The following is a 17,479-nucleotide window of genomic DNA, read 5'->3' on the forward strand; positions in this document are numbered from 1 at the left end:
GCTTGAATTGAAGGTGACGCAAGGACAGATACGCGTGCTAATTTACGACTTGGTTGATGTCTACATAAGTAGCCAACAAAGTTTTTTTAGAGTGAGGTCACACACACGAGACACCTTTTTCAATATTGGATTGCACTGGATGAGGGCCATTAGCCTCACAGCTGTTGTAATCACGTAACCCTGAGCATCTCATGCATGTCACTAGTAGGCCTATGGAATGATATTCCGGACATTATTCAAAAGGAATTGCAAATTGTATTTGCAATTGCGTTTTCAATTTGTGGACGCATAAAATGTGACATAATCCAAACGCAACTGCAAATCGCGCATTACGGTTTGCATTTTCGTTTAAGCGAACGCACAGTGACTGCCAAATTTCAAATGGAAAAGCAAAGTCCGTTTGCAACTGTGTTTCTCATATCTTATGAGTTTTGGCCCTGTCATATTTAAATAGCAATTTCAATTACCACGTCTGCTTTTTCACTTTCTCAGCGTCGCATTTGTAGCCAGCCAAAACTCAAATGGAATACTAATTCCCTTAGTATTTCCATTTCCGATGCCTTACAGGGAAACCTGTCAATCAGGGTCAAGGGTGGGATTATGCTATGGGGCGTGTTTGTCTTGGGAAGTGACATCACTCACAGTCTATCAGGATCAATAATTAGCACTGCACTTTATTCATCTATAATCTCACACTGGACTGTCAACATATTCTCCTCAATATACTACTTCATATATATATATATATATATATATATATATATATATATATATATATATATATATATATATATATATACATATATTTCATATCCTACTTATTGTATTGTATATTGTGTGTATTGTTTACTGTACACTGTATCTAATTATTGTGTTGTGTAAGTATGTGTACATTTGATTTGTAAATTGTGTTGTGTAAGTATGTTGTTTATTGTAATTGGTATATGTCTCGTCACTGTCATGACTGCTATGTTGCTCGGAACTGCACACAAGAATTTCACCTACTGTTGCACTTGTGTACATGGTAGTGTGACAATAAAGTGATTTGATTTGATTTGATAAACCGGCGTCTGTTCAGGGCATCACCTCTTGACCATCGACTGTGAGTGATGTCACTTCCCAAGACAAACACGCCCCATAGCATAATCCCACCCTTGACCCTGATTGACAGGTTTCTGTGTAAGGCATCGGAAATGGAAATACTAAGGGAATTAGTATTCCATTTGAGTATTAGAAAATCAGTTATTTTGAATTCTTATATTAAAAGGTGGCTTAAATTTCATTGATTTTGATTCTCTTAACAATACCTTAAAAATTAATTGGCTTAAACTTTTCCTTCACAATCAATCTTCTATTTGGAGTATAATCCCAAGATATATTTTTTCTCAATTAGGAGGTAAACATTTTCTTTTAATGTGCAATTATTCAATTAGTAAACTTCCTGTTAAACTTTCCAATTATCATCAGCAGATGCTTATGGCTTGGAAACTTATTTACAAGCATAATTTCTCACCACACAATTTTTTAATTTGGAACAACTGTAATATTCTTCATAAGAGGAAATCTTTATTTCTTGAAAACTGGTTCAATAATGGGGTGATATTAGTAAACCAGCTATTTGATAGTGAAGGTAATTTATTTAATTATTCGATTTTGTTTCAGGATACCAATTCCCAGTATCTAGTAAAGAATTTAATATAGTTTTCAAGGCCATCTCTTTGGAAATCTGTATGCTGTTTAGAAACAATAATAGTGCTACAGTGACTTCTGTTTCTCCCCTAGCCCTGAATCTACTGTGGTTGGTTCTGTTTGTTTTTCAATACATAAATCCAATTATAAAATTAGGTCATTATTTTTGGACTCTGTTACTTCAATTCCTTCCTCCATTTCTTATTGGAATAACCTTTTGATGATATTAAATGGTCATATGTTTGGTCACTTCCTCAGAAATTCTTTCTAACTAATAAAGTTAAAGAAATATCCTATAAAATTATTCATAGATTTTATCCAGTTAAATACTTTTTAAAGAAATTTAGAAATGATATTGATACTTCCTGCTCTTTTTGTGAAGCCTCCTCTGAAACTGTTGATCATTTGTTTTGGGAATGTCTTTTTACTCTGTCTTTCTGGAACAATATTGATGCTCTGATTGTCCAAAAGGTTTTATGTAACTTTTCTTTATCATATAGACACATTCTTTTTGGATTTTATGTTAAAGACAAGAATCTAATTAAAGCATGTTTTTGTATAAACCTTCTTTTATATATTGGAAAGTTTCATATCCATAAATGTAAATATATGAAAAGTAAACCCCACTTTAGCTTTTTCAAAGAAGAATTGAAGATGTATTTAAATACAATTTCAACTTCTGTTAACAAGAAAGCAATGAAAACATCCAGAATTAGTGCCATGTTTAATATTCTCTCTTAATGTTTTTTCTTTTGTGCCCTCTACTTTTTTTTTCTTTCTTCTCTTACTCTCTTTTCTTTTTAGACTATTGTTGAATATATTTAAATTTCTTTCACATTTCCTCTCTTAATGTATTCTGAACCATAATTTCTCTTTTGTTTTGAAAGATTGTTTATATTTCTTGTATGTATCGTCTTGTTCTGTTTGTTAATATTGCAATAAAAAAAATAGTATTCCATTTGAGTTTTGGCTGGCTACATACGCGACGCTGAGAAAGTGAAAAAGCAGACGTGGTAATTGAAATTGCTATTTAAATATGACAGGGCCAAAACTCCTAAGATATGGGAAACACAGTTGCAAACGGACTTTGCTTTTCCATTTGAAATTTGGCAGTCACTGTGCGTTCGCTTAAACGAAAATGCAAACCGTAATGCGTGATTTGCAATTGCGTTTGGATTATGTCACATTTTATGCGTCCACAAATTGAAAAAGGAATGTCCGGAATATCATTCCATACACTAGCACATTACTAGGAGGAATCCTGCTAATACAATGTTTAGCTCCCTAGGCTGTTTGAGCTACCATTTATTTCACATGATTCTTCAACAAGCTGCAATTCTGAGCAATTGCCTCTTGAGCCAGTCAAAATTCCAATAAGAAACATCTGAAAGAACTCAAGTACAAACTGGTACACAAAATGTAAAAATTCGCAATATAGTTCAAGGGTGAGACTCTATTAAAACAGCAAAATGCAGGTAATGCCTTCCAAAGTTGATCAGGACTGAATTACACTGAAGGACACACACAGTTGAAGTCAGACGTTTACACACACTTAGGTTGAAGTCATCAAGACTAATTTAACCACTCCACAGATATAATATTAGCAAACTATAGTTTTGGCAAGTCATTTAGTACATCTACTTAGTGCATGACATGAGTAACGGATGGCTTCACTTTTAATTGACTATCACAGTTCCAGTGTGTCAGAAGTTTACATTAAGTTAACTGTGCCTTTAAGCAGCTTGGAAAATGATGGCAAGCCTTTAGGCAATTAGCTTCTGATAGGTTAATTGTAGACAATTTGAGGTGTACATGTAGATGTATTTTAAGGCCTATCTTCAAACTCATTGCTTGACATGTCAGAATCAAAAGAAATCAGCTATGATCTCAGAAAAAAAAAGTTCTGGATCTCCACAAGTCTGGTCCAACCTTTAGGAGCAATTTCCTAATGACTGAAGGTACCACATTCATCTGTACAAACAATAGTACACAAGGATAAACGCCATGGGACCATGCAGCCATCATACCACTCAGGAAGGAGACACATTCTGTCTCCTAGAGATGAACGTAGTTTGGTGCGAAAAGTGCAAATCAATCACAGAACAGCAAAGGAACTTAAGGAAACAGGTAGACAAATATCTATATCCACAGTAAAATGAGTCCTAATGTTGATATAACCTGAAAGGCTGCTCGGCAATGAAGTAGTCACTGCTCCAAAACCACCATACAAAAGCCAGACTAGTTAGCAAGTGCACATGGGGACAAAGATCTTACTTTTTGAAGTAATTTCCTCTGGTCTGATGAAACAAATGTAACTATTCGGCCATAATTACCATGGTTATGTTTGGAGGAAAAAGGGTGAGGCTTGCAAGCTGAAGAACACCAACCCAACCGTGAAGCATGGGTGGATGCTTTGCTGCAGGAGAAATGATGCGCTTCACAAAATAGATGGAATCATGTTTTTTTACACAGATGTATCGAAGCAACATCAAGACATCACCCAGGAAGCTTTGTCGCAAATGGACAATGATCCCAATCATACCTCAAGTTGTGGCAAAATTACTTAAGGACAACAAAGTCAAGGTATTTGAGTGGCCATCACAAAGCCCTACCCTAAATCCAGTATAAAATTTGTGGGCAGAACTGAAAAAGCATGTGCGAAAGGAGGCCTACAAATCTGACTGTTACACCAGTTATGTCTGGAGGAATGGGCCCAAATTCCAGCAACACATTGTATGAAACTTGTGGAAGGCTACCCAAAACTTTTGACCCCGGTTAAAGAATTGAAAGGCAATGCTACCAAACACTAACAAAGTGTATGTAAACTTCTGACACACTGGAAATGTGATAAACTTAAATCATTCCCTCAATTATTCTGACATTTCACATTCTTAAAAGAGTGATCCTAACTAACCTAAGACATGGAAGGTTTTCTACGATTAAATGTCAGGAATTGTGAAAATCTGAGTTTAAATGTATTAAGATGCATGTAAACTTCTGACTTCAACTGTCTCCACAGCTGTCCTTGGCTCAGACCCAAGCACAACTCTGGAGAGCCAATAGTGTATGAGGTTGCATCTCATGAAATAAAACACTGCCTGAACCCCAGGAGGAAGTCTAATGGCATGTGTGAGGTCTTGTCTTTGAATAAACATTTGAATACTTCTATGTAATGACTCTCCATCGTGTACTTTAATACAGGTGGTGTGACTAGAGGAACAAAACAATGACAAGAAATGACTGTAGGTCCGTTCAGTGGGTTTTTATTCATGTCATGACTAAAAACAGAGGCTAGAAAACAAGTAGATTTTAGCACCTGGCAATCTGTCTTTTTCTCTGGGAATGGCAGTATGGTGAGGGGAACAACAAAATGAAACCGGGGCAAAAGAAAACAGCAAAAATAATTTCCCCCAGTACAACTAGTACTGACATACTAGTTGGTCCCTATAAATAAGGCGGAATTTGAGAGTCCTTCCAAATGTACAAGATATGTTACAGTTTAACATCTCACATTGAATGCTGGACAGGTTTAAATGACCTTCTTCAACTCATCATACAAGACCAACACAAAGGCACCACCCATGCCTCTGAGAACATTAGACCAGGCTCCTTTGAAGAAAGCTTTGCTGCCCTCATCACGTCCAATCTTCTTCCAGCAGTCAATTGTGCCAGTGTACATGATGTCAGCTACAAAAGAAAAAGCAAATGGTTTGATTAAAAACTTGTATGGAAACCAGCCAACTTTCAAGAAACATTTAAAACATCTTAAAAGCAAAGCTGTGACTGACCTCCTTTGCGTCCAGACTGCATCATCATACGACGACGGACTGTGTCGAAGGGGTAAGATGCAAGTCCAGCAACAGCAGTCACAGACTGAGCAATCATCCAGCTGACAACAATGTGGGTGTTCTTAGGATCTGGCAGCATACCTAATAACAAGAGAACAGATGTGAAGATTGCAGCAACAGCACACATTGATACCAAATGAATGCAATTTGGACTCACCTTTGGCCGTGTCATAGATGCCAAAGTAGGCAGCTCTGTAAATGATGATTCCCTGCACAGACACACTGAAGCCCTGGTACAGGCCTTTGAGGCCATCAGACCTGAAGATCTTTACCAAGCAGTCACCCAGACCACTGAACTCTCTCCCTGCTCCAGCTTTGCCGACATCAGCGGCCAGCCGGGTTCTTGCGAAGTCGAGAGGATAGACGAAGCAAAGGGATGTGGCACCAGCAGCACCACCTGAGGCCAGGTTACCAGCAAAGTACCTCCAGAACTGGGTGTGCTTGTCAACACCATCAAGGAAGACCTTCTTGTACTTGTCCTTGAAAGCAAAGTTGAGGGCCTGAGTGGGGAAGTATCTGATGACGTTTGCCAAGTTTCCTCTCCAGAATGACAGGAAACCCTGCTCCTTGGGAATACGCACCACGCAGTCCATTATGCCTTTGTACTGCTTATCCACTGTAATCTGTTTGCTAGCATGTTGCACCTGTAAACAGCAGAAAATGATTCAAAGCACAAGTAACGGAAAACATTTCAATGAAATGGTGTGATTTAATAAATTAATCAAGATTTCAGCAACATTATGATTGCCCATAAACTAAGCAACCAATAAACTGTATAATGCAATTGATGGCACTACAGAACTAAAAAAGGTGGAAAAGCTCAAAGGGGAAACAAACACGTGATAACACTAAATGAAAGAAAAGCCAGTAACACGAGATCTTCCATAAAGAGGCATCCGAAATTAGCTAATTGACTAGTAGCTTGATTTTTCATAAAAAAAACATGTAAAAGGTAAAAAATTTATAAAAAAAAAAAACTATAGTAAATAAAATTAAACTATAGTGCAAAGCTTTTCTCTCAGAGCAGCGGTGTCTCAAACAACAGTTGTTTGTCGTCCTAGGATACGTGCGTTAGCTTGAATGCTAGCAAAGACGGCCTATCCTTCTCGCGACCTTGGTGAAATCAGTGCAGGATGCTGGTTTACCATGTTTCAAAAATGATTTATCAAGGAGAACAGACTGACTTATTGCAAATCTACCGTAAAACAACAAACACATTTGCCCTACCAAATTCCAGTAATTTGGTTTCCAACTGGACGTCGGCTGAGGCATTTCACATGATGTTCACTAGAGGAGGTTGCTAAAGGTTACATTACTTACAAACCATCGCAACGATCAGCTCTTTTTAGAAAATTATCAACACATTAATTACTCACACAACAAAGCACGGTTAAATATTTTAATCAATTAAATTAGTTAACAATTTCTTGACATCATCTTGATACTCAAGTTTTAATAAATGCTCGTTGAACCTTCAATAAAACAAAAAACTTAAAAGGCTGTTACGTGCAATTGCTTTATAAAATTGCTATAGGATCGTACTATCCTTATTGTGATTACTTTTAGAACCATTACAGAATCCCCTCATTTAATTATCAGGGATTCTATAATCCCGTTAATATCACTGTGTGCATTTTACCTGAAGCAGCAGTTTAACTCGCTCAATGGGGGCCACAGCGGTTTTAGAGATGGCAGCGGCAATACCACCGGCCAAGAAGTCCTTGGCGAAAGAGATGGCGGTCTCATTCATGGTCGGATGTTAGAGAGGTGTAGTTTGAAGAGGTCAATCCCGCTCTGGCGCAGGCCTACCGTGGACTCCCGGCTGTTTCGAAATGGCCGAATAGAAAGTTGTGAAGAGATTTTTAAAAGGTTGGTCTCGCGAGATGAAACGCGCCCAGCGCTTCTAAGCTTTGATTGGCCCGTCGACCATACGTCACACATTCCCGTGTGGTGTCATATTGTAATGACGGAGTGGTTTAGCCTCAAAGTTTGAAAGGGTAACCTTCTCAAGGTGGAAAGCATAAATGACAGTAGGACGTTTTTAAAACATAAAACGATGTATTTCTGTATATTAATATTTTTAATTATTCATGACCACTATATTTGAAGCTTAAAAGTCTTAAAACAATATTTTATGAAAATATTTTGACAGATACTGGCAGTCCAATATAGTAAGAGAATCAGAATTGTCCAGTTCTTTCTTTCAGCTTTCACTAAATATTAATAAACTTTTGGTTTAATCTTTTTTATTATGTTACCAAAGTTTGGAGCATCTATATACTTTTTTAAATTAGTTAGTATATATATATATATATATATATATATATATATATATATATATATATATATAGTTACAATTTTCACATGCTTGTTTTAGTTAGCTTTTTTAGGGTGAAAAAAAAAGACTATCTAGGGTCCTGAGATGCAAATTAGCATATGCTATAATATCTATGTACAATGCATAATTTTTGCTGAAGTAATTTGTTTGAACGGTCCATATACAAATAAAGTAATAAAAAAGAAGCAGATCTCCAAGGTGACATAGCATGCTTGTTTGTAACTATCTAGTAGTAAACCTGTCTCTAGTTAATGATCTTCATAGGGCGAGAGTGTGTGAGCAGAAAAGGTTGGCATACTCCTGTAAAGTCCTTCACATGACTTTTGATTGTGTGACAAACGGAGAAATCCATTAGGCAACATGTGACTACACAATGCAATGCAATCCAATACAAAATCAATACCATTAACACTAGGACAATGTCATCCATACCAGTGCAATTCAAAGGTATATATATATATAACAAGTATTGCAGTGAGCTGACAAAAGAACCAAGTCAAGTTTATTGCTTAAACTTGTTTTATTTTAAGCTTTGAGTTAAGCTCAACATTTGCCACATTTGAGAAATTATTCTGAAGAATGCTCAAGCTCAATTGGAGGCACTGGTTACTGGGATAGTGTTTATCCAGATCAGCACGATACAGTTTACCATACAACTGAAAATCTGACTGTCAAAAAACGTCAAATATGTCAATGCTTAAATCGCACCAATATATGACTTTAAAAACATTCGATTATAAATAACAGAAAGAGCGTAAAGCCAGTGAATGAGTAATACTTTGTTTGACAAAGGCATTGACCTTTACTGTTTAACACATTTCCTGAGAAGTGAATAAAATGATTAAAGACTTTACATCTCCACAGTTCTTTAAAAAACTGCATTTTACTGGAGTGTAAAGCTAAAGGAATAAATGTGATAACGTTTATATAATACTGAACCTTTAATACTACCTTAAAGGTGCACTATATCTGGCATTTATTTGATATGTCTTGAGAAACTGCAAAATGTACGTTTTGCTTCAAGTATGAATAGTATTATGCAGGATCCCTAAAACGGCCTTTCGGAGGATAAATACAATGACAGGTACAATATTCATCATAAACAAATATACTGTACCACTGTGAATAATGCACAGAATGAGTTCCGGCATCAGGCAGTAAAACCACCAAACACTCATGTCATAATCACATAACAACACAGAGCAACATTTTCCTGTTCACTTCTCTTGTATTTGTTACAGTGTCTAGGGAAGACCATATTACCAGCGGTTTCCAATGGACGGACTTTGTGCTCTGTGTAATTTTCTGTTTCTCATGTAACGCTTAAACTCTTGCAGTTCATATGGGCCCAGGCTTTGGTCAACCCCTGGTTTAAGTGTGTAGCTTAGTGGGGAAACAATATAGCCATTTCGGTAAAGGCAGACTTGCTTACACATCTCAAAGCAACTGAAGAGTAGGCCAAAATACGGGACAATCTGTAATGTATAAAGAAAAATGTTATGTTACTAACAAGGAAGTGAAGATAAAATATTTATTTTAGGGAATAGTTCACCTTATTCCTTTAAGGTATCTGAAAACCCATTAAAACACATTCAATTAATTGCTGTGACTTGAGCATATACTGTTCAGAGACAGATTGTTTGAGAAGCTCATGTTATTAATTTTACAGAGCACATGTCAATACAAGTGTGCTGAGGATTAAACATTCTAGTCACTCCATGTACAATTTTTTTTTTTAATTCATGCTTATTCAAGAAAGATGTTTCTGATTTACCCACTCCAGTTTTTTTTTTTTTTTTTTTTTAAGGAAGGACTATGTAAGAAAGACCATTTCCACAGAAAACACTGAGTGCTGCAGTTGTTTTTCTCGCTGTCAATACATAAGCACATAAAAACTTCACCTTCACCATGTTGGCGGCAAGGCCACTCCAAAGAGCCATGACACCCTTGTTCTTAATGACCTGTCTGAAACAGTCCATCATCCCATTGAAATGAACATCAACTCCTCCACAATGTGGCAGAAGATGACTCTGGGCCTAGAGTAATGAAAGGGAAAATAATCCCTAATTATTAAGAAATAACAGCACAAGAGAAGGTTAACATTGTTGTTTATATGCAATGTGTAGAAGACCAAAAAAGTTATGGTAGTAAGTGTTGGACTGATGATAAAAAAAAAACAGTTTGAACTCTATATAGAACCTTCTCAGAAACACAGGACAAACCACTGCCATTAAACTCCTAAAAGCCTCCCTGATGTGTATTATATGGGCTGTGTTGACCTTTTCTATAGACGTTTTTGTTTAGAACCCAACTGAAAAGTAATATTTAGCAGCCTTGGTTAGGTTTTTTTTCTTCACCCCTGACAATGCAATTTAACTTGAAAAGAGAGAAAGCAGAACTTTCATTTCTGTCTGTTTATCGAGCACAAAACATATAGGAACCACCAGAAGAACCATTATGTGTTTTTTGTATGTGTGCGAGAGGTCAGCTATCTTTAGACTTTTATCTTTGGGACAGGAGACACTGGACACTATATACATTCTCAGCTGCTGCAGGGCCTTTTGCACTTTAATAATAGTGTCCAGCATTGTTCTATGTGACCTGTTGCAAACACAGTTTTTAATTAACTTTCATTTTAATATTTCATCTATAATCTAAATGTTTGCACGGGACACAGGTCAACAGGTACGAATTTCAGGAGGTCTGTGGCACTAGTATTATTGTGCCTCCTTGTGGTGATATATAGCACTACAACAGTCCGTCTCAAAGGTTCTCACCTGCATCTTCCTTTTAACAGTTTCAAATGGGAAGGAGAGAGTCTGAGCAACTCCTGCAGCAAGACAGCCATTGATGAAGTTCTGCAAAGATGTAAAGCGAACGTGCCGCTCCTGCCACAGCTTATCCAAGTTGACATACACTGCATAGCAGCCAACTGAGAATGGAACAGCACCTGTTTCACAGTAATGCAAACACTAAGCATAAAGTTACAGAGAAATGTTTCAAGTAGTTACAGCTTTAATTAAAAATAAAAAGCTAGAGAAGAGCTTAAAATAATTTGTTCAGAATTTTGAGGGATTTAGAATTGTAGTAAATTTATGTTGAAACACATTGAATCCTATGCAGTAGCCTATTACCGGTAAATATTGTTGTGAGCTCAATTGCAAATATAGAGTGCAAATATTATTTGATGTCTCTGAGATGGTACATACCTAATATTGTGAGGGAAAAGCCCCTGTAGAGAGCTTGAAGCCCTTCATTTCTGTAGATGCTGGAGAGAGTATGAGGCAGACCTTTGTCCATTGATTCTCTGCAATTCTGAGCAATGAGCCTGGTTTCAACCACCTCCAAAGGATATGTAGCTAGAGCGGCAGATATCCCTGCCATCCCACCTGCCAATATGGCCCTCCATTGTGAGATATCACCCAGTTCATCAATGTATATGTGGACAAACCTGCCAGAGATGGAGTGAAATATAGAATTATAATTTTGCAATCATTACATCAACACCTTTATTGTACTATACATTTGTGTGACATGCATACAGTACCAGTCAAAGGTTTAGACACACATGACTGTTACAGCATGTTTCTCGGGATCTAAAGGCTTATGCCCAAGTGTGATTCAAAAAAATAGGCAATACCTAAACTTTATTAACAAAAAATAAATATACATTACATTAAGAGAGTAGTCTTTTTTGTGGTAGGATGATTCCATTGCTTTTGGGGTATTCGTGTTATTTTTTTACTTGTAGTAGAAGAATTGGAAACTGGACTAGAAAATTACAGCTACTAACTACTAAGATTTAAATAATTACAATATTAAGGCTTATATCAGTTAATTACAAACAACATAAAAGTGCATTAGAGTGGTGCACATCCTATATTCTTTTCCACGTATCACTCAGTATCACTGTGTTCAAAACAGGCTACCCTCTACTGTTTTCCTGGAATACTGGAACACTATGTACGGGTCTGCTCTGGCCTGCAGCATGTGAAAACACACGTGACGAGTATAATAATGAAGCACTTTCGTTTATGAACAGGCTGAGCTGCCAGAGTCCCTGTATATAGGCGGTGCTAAGTGGGCGGTACGAAGTTCAAATACTTGAAAACACCAGAGAACTATTCATTTTATGACTTCATAGAATAAAGTCCACGCCCATTGAAATCTGCCCAGGTTCAGCATGACACCACTCCAATACGCAGATTTCTGAGCTATGTGATTGGTCAGGACGTGAAGTCGTAATGTGTTACATAACAATGAGCTCAGCATCAGAAATGAATGCCAAACAAATGTACCAAATTGGAAACGATAATTTATTTAAATGACATGGCACATTTATATCCTTTCATAATCCCATAATTAAGAGTCAGCGCTTGTGAACGTATTATTAATTTGTGATGCCGCCATTCCCGTCTACTTTCAAATGCTATTAAGCTAAAACGTCAACTTCCGGTTGTTGTCATTGTTTACCGTCACAGCTGATCGAGTTGTTTATTATCACCTTAAAAATCATCTAAAACAACGGCACAGTGTTTAATCTATACATTAGGTATACGGGGTTGACAACAAAGTATCCACAACGTAACATAGAAGTATTAAAAAAGCTTTAATACTCACTTTTTGTAAGTTGCTAAATGTATGGCACTGTAGGGGAACAACCGTAGACAGGAAACCATGTTACCCTTCCAAAATGCTCGAAGTCCCTCATTCTGATATAAGAAAAGAAAGCTGTGCACGAAGCCTCGTTTACAGTGAAATGTTCCTATCTGACTCAAAATCTTTACGACTTCCAGCGGCGAAGTTGCTGTTTTGCTAAAAATTCCGGCAAACCCGACGCAGAGTACACTTTGAGAATTTGTCAATCTGTCATCCTTCTTGACTATGGCCATAGTTCATGGGCTTCGCTTATCCATATTGTAAATTACAGACGTATGTTGAACTGAATCCGACTACCGGTAATGTTTACCAGGAGCCATCCAGCGGCCAGTCACTTGGTAGCTATTGCGTTGAAGGCGTGTGTGGTTGGTGCAATCGTATATTTGGTTGCATGCGAAATCACTTCAGAATATTGTAGTTGTCAAAAACTCTAGAATAATCGCTTTAAGCCATCAAGTTTGTCTCAAGCAGCATCATACTTTCTTTTTTTTTTTTTCATGAGTGGACCATTGATGAAAAGGCATTAACCGTGGATTGATGAACCTAAAATCACATGATAACAGATCATTTTCAAAGATTGTAATGACGCGTTTCCGCCTTATTTAGCAGCGTAAATCTAATCTAATTTTAAATTGTGAGTTTAAGTTTATTACATTATGCTTTGTGTTATATTACCATGGAATTACTTTAAAAAAAAAAAAAAAAAAAAGAAATACCACAGATTCGAGGGGGTTTCGATTACAGCTGCTGAAAGAGAGACAGTAAATTTGACATCTTCTCCAATCTGACAGCCTTAACTCATAGCTCTCTATTTTGTTTCTCTTCGGGAAAGTAGTTCAAATGTAGAAAGAGTTACTTAGTTATGATTTTTTTCTTTTAGGTAAGTGAATATAACATTTTCTTTGATCTCCCATCCACTAAGTGTACCCTGCAAACGTTTACTTCCGCGTTCCAAAAAGTGTGGGAAAGGGGAAAACATTTTTTTTTTTCTTTTGTTAAAAAGAGCACATTAAAAGTTTCAACATTCCTGCCCTTCATAATTTATTTTTGCTATTTTTCGAGTGCCCTTTATGGATAGATTTGATTGTTTTACCCTTGTTAGACCTAAACTTTATTCTTGAACATGAAAATCCATCACAAAAATATTAATAAATGAAATAAAAAAAATAAAAAAAACTATGATAATCGAAATTATCGCAAACATTAGGCCTACCATACTATATTGTGTGAAAATTATTTACATCAATATAACAAATTACAAATGTCTCTCAACATATACTGTATTGTGCATTATTATTGGACAAATTAAATAAATTAGTATGAAAATCTGTTTAAGAAGAGTTTAGTTTCTAAAAGTCCACCGGGCCAAAAGTGCCATTAGTTGAAAAACCTTCCTGCTTGTGAAAACAGACTTTTGACAAGACCATATTTATCAAAACCAACAAAAATATGAAATATAAAGTTATTTACCTATAAACTCCATATGTTATCAGAGTCACCTGATTTTTCAGAACAGAATTATGATAAAGAATATATTTTTTTTGAGAACTTATCGTTCTCTAATGGTCTCAAAGCAATGTGTCCTTGTATGATATATGAATATAAAAATAAACTAAATACACTATGGAATACAAAAAATATTTAGCCTATTTTTAAGATTTACGCATTTCAAATTAATAATAAATCGAATTGTGTAATGCACAACATGTAATTAATGATTTTTTAAAAATAATTATGTAATTCTTTAATAAATGTTACAAAAATTAAATGTTTAAAATAACGCCTGTTCTTCGCAGCGGTATAATGTGGTATTAGACAATGACCAATAGATGGCAGTCTTGTCATGAAATCACGCTGTTAATTTCATAAGAAATTAATCTAAAATTAAATTGAATACAAAAGGCTATAATAGAGATCAAAGGCTTGACAATAATCCTGTATTCTCTGCTGCAGTGTTATATAATACTAATATATAATGTATGGAGTGGTGGTGGTGTAGTGGTCTAAACTGGTAAACTGATAATCAGAAGGTTGCTGGTTCTATCCCCACAGCCACCACCATTGTGTCCTTGAGCAAGGAACTTATCTCCAAAGGGTTCTGTAAGTCGCTTTGGATAAAAGCGTCTGCTATATGTATAAATGTAATACGTAATAGTAGGATCACATTGTAGTGCAAATGTGGATTTACTCTTACCACTTTATGAATGTGAAATATTATATAAATAAAAATACAAATGTCCATTTTAGAAAAGTAAAGCATCTACCAAACTACAACATTCATAAAGAAAATTTAGGCTACAAGTCACACCGAAATATTACTATACAAATAAATGTCTATTACATTACAATAATTTTCCTTCTATAGACACAATAATGTTCTTTTTTATATATTGCTGTTTTCAATAGTTTATTGTGGCATAGAAATCATTTAATTTCAGATCCAAAGTGTGCAGGGGATTTCTGTAGCCAGCAGATGGCAGTCTTTACCCAACGCACTCTATTTTTTTTATTATAAAATAAAAAACTAATCGAGTTTAAATGCTGTGCTAATCTCTTTGTAAAGATGAGCTCCTAGCATGTAAAGTATTATTAATAATAACAAAGGAATGCATATTAGGAATTTATTTTCATTCAGACTGTTTGTGTAACTAAAAGTTTATAATATGTTTCAATTACTATAATGAACCTCACATAGCTGTAAATTGCTATTTACAATATATATATGTAGTAGCATTATTTTACCAAACAAAAAATTGAAGATCTGATTTAACTGCAGCTCTGTATGTTCCGAAGTGTAATTGTCCTTTTCATAAATCTTAGTTTTAGAACAAGTGCTCAGTAAAATACACATAGAGGAGACAGGTTTCATCAGCCAATTTTGATGTATTTTTTATGGATCAGAGCATTTGTGGGCATACTATTTGTGTCAGTTTCCTCTAATTCACCAAGCTGTGAGTTTTGTAAACAACTACTCCATGCCAATCATTCATTCAAACCCTTTGTGACAACAAACTCTTAAAGCATGCCCCATTGTGGCATGTTGCCCTGTGTATGAAAATGATAACATGAGTCCCCTAATTTCCCAGCATGAACTTGCAGTTCCTTTCCTGTTAGGGCTGGTGTTTGTTTTCAGCCTGTATCCCCCTGCGATGCGCACCTACCTCCCCTGCTGAGTCGACAACCTCAGCTGCCTGTGAAGAGCCCACCTCCTGTCTGTAGATGGGCCACTTGGCTTTTTCACAAAGGCTACTGGAATAACAGTGCCCCGAGAAGGAAATGACAGTCTGTTCAAAAGAGAACCTATGCTACATTGCGCCGGGGGCTGGTACAGCTTAGGGTAGCGCGGGATATATTTATCATTGCGTAAGTTCTGTGATTTAATAAAATTGTGATGTAATTAAAAATGGCAGGTTATTCATTACAAATATAACAACACTCCAGTTTGTTATACCTCTGGTCAATATAGGGGAGGTACCATATGTACAATTACAATATTTTCAAATTACAATCATGCTGACTGTCATTGTCATTTGACAGAAAAATGCACAGAGTGAGAATGTGAGAATTCTCTGCTCTCAGAAGCAGTAAAAGTCCTGGCACTTACTTTGTATGTAACAACAGGGAATCCTTTGATCTCTCTAGCCAGTCTTCAGTTTTCAGTTTCAGCATGCGGCTCCAATGACAAGATAATGGAGTGATACTTGTGAAAGATCAGGTGTGAAGTGTGTGCATGTGCTGTATCATATCAATTAGTGGATGAGCCACTTAACAAGGCGGCCACATCTTGTGCTGCCACCTGTGGGACAGGGATTATCTTAAAAATATTCTTGCTTTTGCAGTTACCATCTTTGCCCACCTTCTCTGTGATCTGCTTCTACTAAAGAGGATAAGACTCTGATTTCCTTCTGAATTCACACAGTGTCCTTCATGACCCTGTGTCCTGGATTTATTAACCCGGGAACTTCCAGAGCTCCTTTGTCTTGCTGCGAGTGGAGGGGACAGCTATTGTCATTCACTGTATGCCATGCGCTTGTCTGCCCTTTATCCCTCACTTTGAAATGGAGTGGTGGAGGAAGAGAGAGTGACTTGACTAAAGCAATAGTATTTGCCTTAGTTTCTCCTTCTCACCCTGTTGTTAGTTTCAGCATGTTTATTTAGATGATCTAAAGCCACAGTATACTCCACGAACCATTTTAAAGGTACAGTTCCCATAAAATGAAAATTAATTCATCATTTTCTCACCCAAATCCACATAACATTCTTTTCTCCATGGAATACAAAAATAAAAGTTTAGGCAGATTGGCAGCTTCAGTCACTAATCACTTTCCCTGTATGGAAAAAAATGCAATAAAAGTAGATGGTGACTGATATAATTTAGCCATACATTGCTTTTTATGTTCCATAGAAGAGATTAAGGCTGCATCCAAATATGCATATGTAACCGGTCCTACTTGACCCACTCCGAACGGGATTCGAACTGTTGTCTCCAGCATGGGAGGCGGGCACACTAGTGAGGAGGCTCAAGGCTACAGCATCTAGCATCAATCACTATTGCACCCCTTGAGGCCAGGGGAGTGAGGTTTACACGCACTGCACAGCTATCACATACCAGCTGGCTCCTGTTGCACTCACCCCCCCTAAACCTCACTCCCATCTGGGTCACGGCACCTCTGTAACCGGTCTTACTCGACCCACTCTGAACGGGATCCAAAATCAACATCTCCAGCATGGGAGGTGGGCGTGAAAATGAGGAGGCTAAAGGCTACAGCCTCTAGCGTCAATCGCTGGTATGCCTCGAGGCCAGGGATGTGAGGTTTACACACACTGTACAGCTATCACATACCAGATGACTCCCGTTACACATACTTCACTACTATATAGTATGCCAAAGACAGTATGTCAATGGAGAAAGGTGCTTAAATCCTCAATATCCGTAAAAGAGTAG

At 36.8% G+C, this 17,479-nt stretch overlaps 2 protein-coding genes across 2 annotated transcripts; both read right to left on the reverse strand.

Annotated features, from left to right (window-relative positions):
• Positions 1-4,932: 4,932 nt before the first annotated feature.
• LOC127663117 (ADP/ATP translocase 3) lies at positions 4,933-7,383 on the reverse strand. Its single transcript, XM_052154571.1, has 4 exons — positions 7,177-7,383; positions 5,695-6,181; positions 5,478-5,618; positions 4,933-5,376 (listed from the first exon to the last, which is right to left on the reverse strand). Exons 1-4 carry the CDS (start codon positions 7,285-7,287, stop codon positions 5,219-5,221), a joined length of 897 nt encoding a protein of 298 aa, XP_052010531.1. The 5' UTR covers positions 7,288-7,383; the 3' UTR covers positions 4,933-5,218.
• A 1,000-nt stretch (positions 7,384-8,383) lies between these two features.
• Positions 8,384-13,089, reverse strand: LOC127663114 (solute carrier family 25 member 43-like). Its single transcript, XM_052154569.1, has 5 exons — positions 12,496-13,089; positions 11,085-11,326; positions 10,653-10,825; positions 9,777-9,911; positions 8,384-9,350 (listed from the first exon to the last, which is right to left on the reverse strand). The coding sequence occupies exons 1-5, from the start codon at positions 12,765-12,767 to the stop codon at positions 9,135-9,137; spliced, it is 1,038 nt and encodes a 345-aa protein (XP_052010529.1). The 5' UTR covers positions 12,768-13,089; the 3' UTR covers positions 8,384-9,134.
• Between the last annotated feature and the right edge of the window lie 4,390 nt (positions 13,090-17,479).

This window comes from Xyrauchen texanus, chromosome 23, assembly GCF_025860055.1.
Source record: "Xyrauchen texanus isolate HMW12.3.18 chromosome 23, RBS_HiC_50CHRs, whole genome shotgun sequence".
Lineage (NCBI taxonomy): Eukaryota > Metazoa > Chordata > Actinopteri > Cypriniformes > Catostomidae > Xyrauchen > Xyrauchen texanus.